The sequence below is a fragment of the Panthera tigris genome, chromosome B4 (assembly GCF_018350195.1).
Source record: "Panthera tigris isolate Pti1 chromosome B4, P.tigris_Pti1_mat1.1, whole genome shotgun sequence".
Taxonomy (NCBI): Eukaryota; Metazoa; Chordata; class Mammalia; order Carnivora; family Felidae; genus Panthera; species Panthera tigris.
The window spans coordinates 11,824,850-11,837,103 of NC_056666.1; the positions used below are offsets into that span (position 1 = coordinate 11,824,850).

Genomic DNA, 12,254 nt, shown 5'->3' on the forward strand with positions numbered 1-12,254 from the left:
CTGGGTCTATAGTTGAAATATTCTAGATTGTGTCTGCCTCTCATTTATTTGGTGACTTTGGGGTTTGAGGAGGCCTATTGACTTTTCCAAAGTAGAACTAAACAGTGGTCTGCCTCTCAGAGAGAAAGCTACAACAGGTTGGTTAAGCCTATACATTTTGGAGCAATTCTTGGATCCTTAGTGCATAAAAAATTTCCACTAGTACAATAAACAGTTGCAAGGGCCACAGTAGGATGACAAGGCAGCAGATAACTGGGGAGTTCCCTTTGGCAAGAGATTCAAATATATTTTTGCAAACATTGATTAATGAAGCTACTTGTCCCCTAGGAGGAGCAGACCTGGATACCACTGCTTTTCTGCAGGTGTGTTGAGAGAAGGGAACCCTGGGAAAGAGGGGGGCTGGGGGGGGGGGAGGCCATATTCCCAGGAGAGCATCAAAGGCTATTTGAGCTCAGTCTCCTATGTGCCCCAGGTGTTACTCACAGATGCTTCCCCAAAAGGATCTAAAGTACTTCTCCAGGCCAAAGCTGGAAATACTAAAATCTCCCTGACCCACAAGAAACACACATCGCCTTACCGTTGTGGCTGAAATACTGCTTTTATTAAAAAGGTTGAACATAATGCATCTGTAGGGATCCAGTTCCACAGTTCTCAAAACACTAGCTGTAAATCACCCTTAGGCTTGTCATTCCCTTGGGTGGAAGCAAGAGTGCTTTAATGAAATGGCCCCAGGAAGAATTAACCATTGTATCATGCTATGAAGAATACAGCTATAAAGGAGCAGCAGAAGCTTGGAAATGAAGCAAAAGCTGCCATTCCATCCAGTCCAGGGTGTAGACTTCTCCCCTTGAGCATCAGCTTGCCCCTCAAGTGACGCAAGTCCATCCTCCCAACCAGCTGCCAGAGCAAGAACTTGGTTTTCCTACAAGCAGTGGAAGGGAGATCTGACAGTATAATTGCCATTTCTAATGGAAAGGACAACATCATCAAGCACTGAAGTGTCTGGGGTGGTCTAGGGGGAGATTTCCTGATGAGGAACCTGCAGGTTCCATCTGGAACAGCACAGAAAGGAGACTTGTAGATTTGGAGGTCCATCAGAAGACAATCACAAGACGGCCACTCAGCTACCTTCTGAGTAACACAACTGGGACTAGATCAAATGCTACTAAAGTAAGGGCTCAGATGTTGGACCTAGTGGATACTCTTTTTACTTGCACTGTCTTTGAAGCTGTCTTTCCAAAGAGGGTGAAGAGTTCTGACTATGTACAAAACTGGATGCACTGACACGTGGACTCATGTGAAAACATTCCTCCCAGGATTGGACAGTCCAGGGAGGTGGAAAGTGCTTGGAATGCCTGGAACCATGTCTGATATTACTGGAACCATGTCCGGTATTTTCACTGTAGGCATCTCTGCCACGAGCATTTTCACTGCATAACACATTGGCCAGAAGGCAATGTGGCCATAAAAGATAAATTAACAAAAAATAAAAGACGAGCCTTAAAAAGGACATAAGAAATATTTTTTTCATGTTACATTAAGAGAGGTATTAGTTTTCCAAATACGAGGATGCACAGTTGTAACTAAGCTTTGTATCATATGATGAAAGCCTTCTAAATAGATGTTGTAATGCTTTTCTAGCCGAGTTATTTCAACTCATGAATTACCATTTTGCATGATAGTTTTGTTGCTGTATTTTTCTATCAAGTCCATATATGTAGTTATCATGCACCATTTTAAGGCCACCATGTGTACTGGTCACTGTATAGCCCATTAGGAGGGCTAAGATTCATGCAATATAAAAATGGGAACTCTGTCAGTGGAGAAATTCAACCAAACTATCAACTAGTCATTTCATCTCTGACAGCAACATTACCTTACAGCTAATGTGTTACGTGGCAAAAATGTTTGCCGTGAAAATGCTTGCGGCAAGACTCTGTAGAACTGCCTGGATGGGAAACTTGACTCCATTAGGTAAGGAGATGTCTTTGCAGAATGGAATGCAATTCCATTGTTAATAGTTACTGGGTCAACTCACCTCAAAATCAGAGCAGCTAGCTGGAGTTAATGAGCAAGCCATGCTAGCATTTAGCAGTGGCTGAGACAGTGGTCAGACTCTTCCAGCTCAGGAACATGGTTTGCTAAAACATGGCCAGTCCATAAAGGCAATTCCCCTTTAGATTAAAGTGACCCATAGGTGTCCTCCTTAGTTCTGGGTAACTGGTGTTAGAAATCAGGTATAATTCATATTACTCGATTACCTGCTCCCCACCCCCACCCCCTGCCGCAACTCAGTACGCTACCTGTTAAGACCTCATATGAAGTCTTACAATGCCTCAGCTGTGAGGAAATGCTGGCAGGGGTAGGGACACCATGCACAGGTTTATTTACAGGTATCCTTGGGTGCTTTGCAAGACTGCCATCCTCCTTCCAAAAATGTAGCAAATAAGACATCAGAAGGTTCCACGACTTGCTATAGATCCCTCCTCAGAACTAATGGTGGTCCTGGAGCTCCGAGCTGAGATCATACTGCTTCTCCTCTGAAATAAGGGTGAACCCCTGGGTTCTTGTGCAGCTAGAGATTCTAAAATGTTCTTTCCACAGTAAGTACACTTTCCAGGGTGGACAGGCCCTAGGCAAGCACGTGACACTCCAGGATCTTCCTGGCTCTGGACTGGCAAGCACCAGGCCTGGGAGCAAGACAGGGAGGGAAGGGAGCCCAGCAGCCAAGGAAATAAGCAAGACTTGCCCCTTTAAGCAATGACGCTCGACCAAATTCATATTTAGAATTCATCTACAAGAGTGCACAGACAAACCTGCTATCCCTTCACATTCCCTGGTAAGAGGCAGCATGCTCCAGCAGGGCCAGGCAAGGCCACTGCTCAGTCCCTGCTACCCCCGCAGGTAGGTGGCAGCGGGTGGCTCCTGCCCCAGGGCGTTAATGTGTGGGACGGCACCTGCTGCAGCCGCTAACTTCTCACTGAGCTTCTGGTTCACTAGCTCCAGGTGGCGCCCATTCTTCCGGGCCTGCCTCAGTGACCTCTTGACCTTCTTCACCCGATCCCGAAGCTGCTTGTTCCGCTTCTCAAGGGTGGCCACCTTCTGCTGCAGTTTCTTCACATGGTCCTCCTCCTCAAACAGGGCCTTCTGCACTGATGAACACATGAGCTGGGAAAGCAAAGGCCAAGGGAGAGGCAGGTGAGTTTCATTATAACCTCCCCAGGGCAATTTTCCTGGGTGCTGCCAAGTACCCAACACAGACCCTGACCTAGCCAACAGCCCCAACCCCAGGATGAGGACTACCTTCAAGGCCCCTTCTCCGTCTCACCCTGTGAACCCTGCCCTCATGGCAAATATAAAGCCCCTCTTTTGCTTTTGGTATTTGGGTACCTTCAACAATTTAATTTTTAAGCACAAGGGCGTTGTTTGTCTTTTTAAATGCTTACCAACGTGTATACTATTGATTTCCTGAGGGGGCTTGTGATCTTTCCCTTTTTGTGCTGATTCAGCAACTTTGTTCAATTCTAACCTGGATTTAAAACATTTTCCAGTCAAGTCAATGTTTGAGGATCGTCCATAGAGGGCTTTCAGGGCATTTCTACTGAACAGGCATTGTGTACAGTAAGCATCAGATACCCCCACTCTGGAAATTGTTCTGGTCATGGCAGAGACCATGAGAAAGAAAGAAACAGAGCACGAGCGAGGGAGGGGTAGAGAGAGAGGGAGACCCAGAATCTGAAGCAGGCTCCAGGCTCCAAGCTGTCAGCACAGAGCCCGACACGGGGCTCAAACTCACTAACCGTGAGATCATGACCTGAGCAGAAGTCAAAAGCTTAACCAACTGAGCCACCTAGGTGTAAAACTGAGTTTTTGTTTCTTACCTAAGCCACCCTGGTTCTTTTTTTTTTAACAGAAAAGATATTCTAAATTTTGTTACTCCAATCAAAAATCAACAAGTTAAAGATCAAAACCCCAGACAGAAAAATACAAAAAGTGGGGCACCGGGTTGGCTCAGTTGGTAGAGCATGTGACTCTTGATCTTGGGATTGTGGGTTCAAGCCCCATGTAGATGTAGAGATTACTTTAAAAAATAAAATCTTTAAAATACACAAAGAATATAAATACGATTCATGCAAATTAGAGCTATAATGAATTGCTCTTTTTCAGATTGGTAAAATCAAAAAGTCAGTGTTTGCAGGAATAGGCACTTCTGTACTGTGAGTATAAAACTCTAGAAAAAGTGATTTGGCTATATGTACCAAAATGAAAACTGCATGTAGCCTGTGACCTAGTCATTTTGGAACTTCATCTCATAGAAATACTCCAAGAAGAGACTCTTAAATAGAACACACCGAGGGTTGATGGGGGTGAGGAGGAGAGGGGGAAAATGGGTGATGGGCATGGAGCAGGGGGGCGCTTGTTGGGATGAGCACTGGGTGTTGTATGTAAGTGATGGGGGACTCCACCCCCAAAACCAAGAGCACACTGTATGTTAGCTAACCTGACAACAAATTTTATTTAAAAAAATACTCCCCCCTGGGGGCACCTGGGTGGCTCGTTTGGGCAACTGACTTCGGCTCAGGTCATGATCTTGCGGTTTGTGGGTTGGAGCCCTGTGTTGGGCTCTGTACTGACAGCTCAGAGCCTGGAGCCTACTTCGGATTCTGTGTCTGTCTCTCAATAATAAACAAACATTAAAAAAAATGAAAAAAAAATACTCCCCCATGTACAAACATATATACAAAAACAAATAATACTGTCTGAAGACATCTCTCATTTTTGTCCCCTCATCCCACAACAAAAATTGACCATCCATCCCTAAGCAATAGTGCCTTTGAGAGAGCTATGGGATCCAGCATAATATGCCAAAGGACCCAGGAGAAGCATTGGCGACCCCATGTATCAGGTAAGAGGCAGAGAGACCTCATTCTTACCTAGGGACCCTGCCGTGATCCATGAGACAGTTCCAGCCTCTCTCACCCAGAGGACCTCAATATATTTCTCTAAGAATACCTAAGTAGGGCTGATAGATATATGAAAAGGTGCTAGACAGCACGAATCATTAGAGAAACGAAAATCCAAACCACAATCAGATATCATCTCCTACCTATTAGAATGGGTATTATGAAAAAACCAACAGACAGGGCACCAGTTCAAGACAGTGACATAAGAGGATCCTGGACTCCTCTCCTCCCATGGACACACCAAAGATACAGCCACCTAAAGAACACTTTCCTCTGAAAGACATCCACAAACTAGTTGAGTGACTCCGGAATATTACGGAAACAAGCAAAGATCCCACACTGAAATATGTACAAGAGGCTGACACACTTGTCATCAACCCCAACCCTAGTGCCACCCCCACAATTGGGAGGGAACTCACAGCTCTGAGCTTCTCCTTGAGGAGCAAAGTGTTTGAACCCCCTATCTGGAACTCAAACTTTTAAGATGTGTACCTGAGAGATGAGCCCCTGCAACAGGTAGCTTTGAAAGTCACCAGGGCTTGTGTCCATGATACTCACAGGCTATACAAAACTAAAACCATTCTTAAAGGCCTAATGGCTACCACCCTCCAGGGCCTAGTACAGAGGCAGCAGATTGAAAAGCACCCAATCCTTCTGTGTAAGAGGCATATTTGTTTATCTCAAAGTTTTGACCTAATAAGCAGGCTTCTAATTTCACACACAACAAAATGCCTACTGATAAGACTCTCCCAAGAGAGTGGAGGCCAGTGGGAGTCATCTTCACGTTCTCCCTCCGTCACCAGCATCCCCAAGAAAGGAGTTGGTGTACACATCTGGCACCCTGGCTTTTGTGTCTGACACACAGGACATGTCCCTTGAGAGCATGGCATATGTTCAGGGGTTCATCATGACCACAACAACCAAAGAAACACTTCTTAACTGTCTATCACCACAGAGCTCAGCACAGAGTGAGCAGACAAAAATGCCCATCTCTCCCCTGAAAGAAATGTATCTATAAACTTTAAAAGTTGATACCGGAAGGTCTGGCTTCCAATTTGGCATGAATCCAGATGCGGACTGAGATCTGCCCCTCTGAGACACTAAAAGGTCTTGGCATAGCCTCCACCACTGGGAGCTACTAAGAATAAAGTAAGCTGCTTGGACAATCACAAATGCTGAGAGACAATCAAGAGCTAAGCCAGAGGAGAATAATATGGTTTATCTCCAACATGAGGCCATTCCTTCAAGACTGGGAGACTTGGTTATTTTATCTAATGCATAGAAACCAGTACAGAGATCAAATGAAGAAATGGAGTAATATGTTCCAAACAAAACAACAAGATAAAACCCCAGAAAAAGACCTTAATCAGGGTAAGTGATTCACCTGACAATAAGTTCAAAGAACAGTGATAAAAGATGTCCACAGAGTTCCCGAGAATAATGCATGAACCAGGTGAGAATTTCAACAAAAAGAAAATATAAGAAAGTACTTAATGGAAGTGACAGAGCTGAAGAATACAACACCTGAACAGAAAAATGCTACAGAGGAGTTAAACAGCGGACTTGAAGAAACAGGAAAAGGATCCATGCACTCAAAGACAGGTCAGTGGAACTTATCCAATTAGAACAGCAAAAAGAGAAGAGATTGAAAAAGAGTGAAAATAGCTTAAGGGACTTACGGGACAACATCAAGCAGACCAACATTCACATTATGGGGTCCAAAAGAGGAAGAGAGAAAGAGGCAGAGAATGTACTTAAAGAATAATGGCTGAAAGCTTCCCTAACCTTTGGGAAGGCAACAGGTGTGCAACTGCAGGAAGCACAGAATATTAAATAAGATAAACCCAAAGAGATTAGCACTGAGATACATTAAAATTAAAGCATCAAATTTAAAGACAAGGAGGAAATCTGAAAAACAGCAAAAATACCAAAAAAATTATTATGTATAATGGACTCCCCCCAAACAGAGGACTATCAGCAGATTTTTCAGCAGAAGTTTTGCAAGCCCATAGAAACTTGCATGGTATATTTGCTGTGCTTTACAAATATTGCATTTTCTACCAGTTGAAGATTTGTGGCAATTTGTTGTATAAGTCTATTGGTGCCATTTTCCCAACATTTGTTCACTTTGTGTCTCTGTGTCACGTTTTGGTAATTCTTGAAATATTTTAAACTTTTTCATTATTGTATGCCGTGGTGATCAATGATCTCTGATGTTACTCTTGTTCTGGGGTGCCATCAACCACATAAGAAGGTGAACTTTGTGTGTTCTGACTGTTCCACCAACTAGCCATTCCCATTCTCTTTCCCTCACTTTGGGCCTCCCTATTCCAAGACACAACAATAGAGAAATTAGGCCAATTTATAACCCTACACTGGCCTCTAAGTGTTCAAGAGATATGTGAACATATCTCTCAGTTCATATCAAAAGCTAGACATAATTAAGCTTAGTGAGGAAGGAGTGGAAAAATCTGAGACAAGCCTCAAGCCAAACCTCTTACACCAGTTAACTGAGTTGTGAACGCAAAGTAAAATTTCTTGAAGGAAATTAAAGGTGCTAATCCAGTGGATACACAAATGATAAGAAAGCTAAACAGCCTTATGGCTGATGAGGAGAAAGTTTTAGTGGTCTGGAGAGAGGATCAAACCAGCTATAAGATCACAGAAAGGTCCTAACTCTCTTTAATTCTTTGAAGGCTGAGAGAGGTGAGGAAGCTACAGAAGAAAAGTGTGAAGCTAGCAGAGGTTGGTTCTTGAGGTTTAAGGAAGACACCATCTCCATAACATCAAAGCACAAGGTGAAGCAGCAAGTTCGGATGTAGAAGCTGCAGCAAGTTATCCAAAATATCTACCTAAAATAATTAATGAAGGCGGCCACACTAAAAGATTTTCAATGTAGATGAAACAGCACTCTATTGGAAGAAGATGCCATCTAGGACTTTCATAGCTAAGGAGAAGAAGTTAATACCTGGCTTCAAAACTTCAAAGGACTGACTGATTCTTTTGCTAAAGGCTAATGAAGCTGGTGACCTTAAGTTGAAGCCAATGCTTATTTACCATTCTGAAAATCTTAGGGCCCTCAGGCATTATGCTACACCTACTGTGTTTTATAAATAGAACTAAAAAGCAGGGTGAACACACATTTATTTACAACATGGTTTACTGAATATTTTAAGCCCACTGTTGAAAACTGCTCTCAAAGAACAAATTCTTTAAAAATACTATTGCTCATTGACAATGCAACTGGTCACCCCATAGCTCTGATGGAGATGTACAATGAGATTAATGTTTTCATGCCTGCTAACACAACAGCCATTCTGCAGCCCATGGATCAAGGAATCATTTTTTTTTAAAGTTTTACTTATTTACTTTGAGAGAGAGAGAGCACATGCAAAGAAGGGGCAGAGAGGGACAGAATCCCAAGCAGGGATTCTGCTGTTGACAGCACAGAGCCCAATGAGGGGCTCCATCTCATGAACCGCAAAATCATGACCTGAGCTGAAATTGAGAGTCAGATGCTTAGCCAACTGAACCACCCAGGTACCTCTCAAGAAGTCACTTTATATTTCAATCTAATTGCTAAAAATACACTTTATAAAGATTTAGCTGCCACAGATAGTGATTCCTCCAATGAATCTGGGTAAAATAAATGGAAAACCTTCTGGAAAGGATTCACTTTTCTGAATTTTTTTTTAACATTCATTCATTTTTGAGAGACAGAGTATGAGTCAGGGAGGGGTGTAGAGAGAGGGAGACAGACTCTGAAGCAGGCTCCAGGCTCTGAGTTGCCAGCACAGAGCCCAAAACAGGGCTTGAACTCACAGACTGCAAGATCATGACCTGAGCTGAAGTTGGATGCTTAACCAACTGAGCCATCCAAGTGCCCCAGGATTCACTATTCTAGATGCCATTAAGCACATTCATGATTCATGGGAAGAGGTTAAAACATCAACATAAAGAGAAGTTTGGAAAAAGTCGATTCCAACCCTCATGGATGATTTTAAGGGTTCAAAACTTCAGTGGAGGAAGCAACTGCAGATGAGGTGGAAATAGAAAGAAAACCAGAATTAGAAGTGGACCCTGAAGATGGGACTGAATTGCTGCAATCTCATGATAAAACTTGGATCAGGAGTTGCTTCTTATAGGTGAGCAAGGAAAGTGGCTTTTTGAGATGGAATCTAATCCTGGTGAAGATGCTGTGAAGATTGCTGAAATGACAATAAAGGATTTAGAATGCGACATAAATTTAGTTGAGAAAGCAGCAGAGCAGGATTTGAGAGGATTGACTCCAATTTTGAAAAGGAAGTTCTACTACTGGGAAAATACTATCAAGCAACATCATATGCTACAGAGAAATCCTTCATGAAAATAAGTCAATCATTATGGTAAACTTCATTGTTGTCTTAAGGGAATTTTGTCAGTTACCTCTACCTTTTGTAGCCACTCTCCTGATCAGTCAGCAGCCATCAATGATTACTACTCACTGAAAGCTAAGATGATGCTTAGTAATTTTTAGCAAAGTGTTTTACAATTAATGTATACTCATTGTTTTTAAGATATAATACTACTGTGCACTTAACAGACCACAGTACAATGTAAACATAACTTTTATATGCCCTAGAAAACCAAATGCTTCACTTTACTTGCTTTATTGAAATATTCACCTTATTTTGGTGGTCTGGAACAGAGCCCACAATATCCCAGAGGTATGGCTATAGATACAAAGAGAAGAAAAAAAACCCTGCCAACCAAGAATACCCTACCTAGCAAAACTGTCCTTTAGAATTGAAACAGAGAGTTTTCCAGACAAGTAAAAGAAGAGTTCATCACTACTAGACCCACCTTTCAAGCAATATTAAAGACTGTTCTTCAAGGTGAAAGGGTAACAATATATGAAAATCATATCATCAAATCAAATAAGAGAGCAAGAGAAAAAGAAAGGAATGGAGGAATTATAAAACAACCAGCAAACAATGAACAAAATGGCAATTCATACATATAATGGTCCACATGTTCCAATCAAAAGACAAAGAGTGGTTTAATGGATAAAATACATGACCCATCTATCTGGTGCCTACAAAAGAGTCACTTCTGCTTTAAGAACACACAGACTGAGGGTGAAAAGATGGAAAGATATCTATGCAAATGGAAATTAAAGGAAATCTGGGGTAACCACACTGTTATTAGAAAGAATAGGGGCGCCTGGGTGGCGCAGTCGGTTAAGCGTCCGACTTCAGCCAGGTCACGATCTTGCGGTCCGTGAGTTCGAGCCCCGCGTCAGGCTCTGGGCTGATGGCTCGGAGCCTGGAGCCTGTTTCCGATTCTGTGTCTCCCTCTCTCTCTGCCCCTCCCCCGTTCATGCTCTGTCTCTCTCTGTCCCAAAAATAAATTAAAAAAAAAAAAAAAAAGTTGGAAAAAAAAGAAAGAATAGAGTTTAGGGTAAAGGCTATAATAAACACAGATAAAGGAATCAATTCATCAAAAGGATATAACATTTGCAAATATTTACTTACCCTATAGAGGATCACCTAAATATACAGAGGAAATATTAACATACCTAAAGGCCAAAATACACAGTAATACAATAATGGGGGACTTTACAATCACCCCATCAAAAAATGAATAGATTATGCAGAGGAAACAATAAGGAAAATTCTACTTAAAGTACATCTGAAACCAGATAGACCTAACAGATATATACAGACCATTTCATGCAGAAACAGAATATACATTCTTCTGAAATGCTCATGGAACATTCTCCCTGATCAATCCTATATTTGGCATCACATCATACATCTTAATAAAAGACTGAAACCCAAATATCAAGCTGCTTTTCAAACCAAAATGGCATTAATTATAAGAAAATTGGAAAATTCACAAATATGTGAGATTAAACATACTCCTGACCCATAGGTCAAACAAGTAATCAAAACCAAAAAACAACACCAGGGGCCCCTGGGTGGCTCAGTTGGTTAAGAGTCAGACTTCAACTCAGGTCATGATCTCACAGTTCCTGAGTTTGAGCCCCACCTCAGGCTCTGTGTTGACAGCTCTGAGCCTGCTTTGGATTCTGTGTCTCCCTCGCTCTCTGCCCCTCCCCTGCTCGTGCTGTCTCTCAAAAATTAATAAACATTGAAAACAACAACATACCAAAACTTACAGAAATACAGTAAAATCTGAGAAACAAGAAATCTCAGATAAACAACCTAACTTTACATCTCCAGAAACTAGGAAAGGAAAAAAATACAAAGTCTAAAGATCAGACCAGAAATAAATGAAATAGAGAATAAAAAGGCAACAAAAAAAAATTAGTGAAACTAAGAAGTGATTTTCTGAAAAGATAAGCAGAATATGCTAGAAATCAAAGAGATGTTACAACCGTTACCACAGAAATACAAAGGTTTTTAAGAGACTACTGCGAGCAATTATATACTAAAATTGGACACTGGGAAGAAATGGATAAATTACTAGAAACATACAACGTACCAAGAGTGAATTTATGAAGGAATAGAAAAAAACAAATTACTAGTAAGTACATTAAATCTGTGATCCATACTCAAAACACCTGCCAAAAAAAGTCCAGAACTAGATAGTTCAATGGTGAATTCTACCATCAAAAAAATTTTTTTTAATGTTTATTTATTTCTGAGAGAGACAGAGGGGCAGGGAGGGGCAGAGAGAGAGGGAGGCACAGAATCTGAAGCACACTCCAGGCTCTGAACTGTCAGCACAGAGTCTGATGCAGGGCTCAACCCACGAACCGCGAGATCATGACCTGAGCTGAAGTTGGACACTTAACCAACTAAGCCACCCCGGCACCCCTCTACCAAACATTTAAGGAAATATCAATACCACCCCGTGTGCAAAACTTCCAAACTCATTTTATAAGGCCAGTAATTACCTTGACACCAAAATCTGACAAGAACACTACAGAAAACAAATTATTAGCAAATGAAATTCAATAATACATTCATAAGATCATACACCACAATTAAATAGGATTTATTCCAAGGATTCAAGTGTAGCTCAACATCTGTAATTCCATCAATGTGATGTATCACATTAATAAAATGAAGGGTAAAAACCATATGATCATCTCAATCAATGCAGAACAATCAGTTGACAAAATTTAACATCACTTCATGATAAAAACTCTCAGAGTGTTATAAAGGGAACGTACCTCAACACAATAAAGGCCATATATGAAAAGCCCACAGCTAAAATCATACTCAGCGGTGAAATGCTAAAAGCTTTTCCCCTAAAATCAAGAACAAAATAGGGATTCCCAGT

General features: G+C 41.6%; 1 protein-coding gene across 8 annotated transcripts in view; it reads right to left on the bottom strand.

Moving 5' to 3' along the window:
- Positions 1–579: 579 nt before the first annotated feature.
- Positions 580–12,254, bottom strand: part of CCDC3 (coiled-coil domain containing 3) — a 143,081-nt gene continuing 131,406 nt past the window's right edge. For 7 of the 8 annotated variants that reach the window (XM_042991064.1, XM_042991063.1, XM_042991060.1 and 4 more), the window contains one exon: positions 580–3,168. In XM_042991064.1, the coding sequence (XP_042846998.1) occupies positions 2,893–3,168 (276 nt within the window). In that variant the 3' untranslated portion in view covers positions 580–2,892. The remainder of the gene's footprint in view (positions 3,169–12,254) is intronic. The other variant, XR_006219606.1, reaches the window with a different exon arrangement.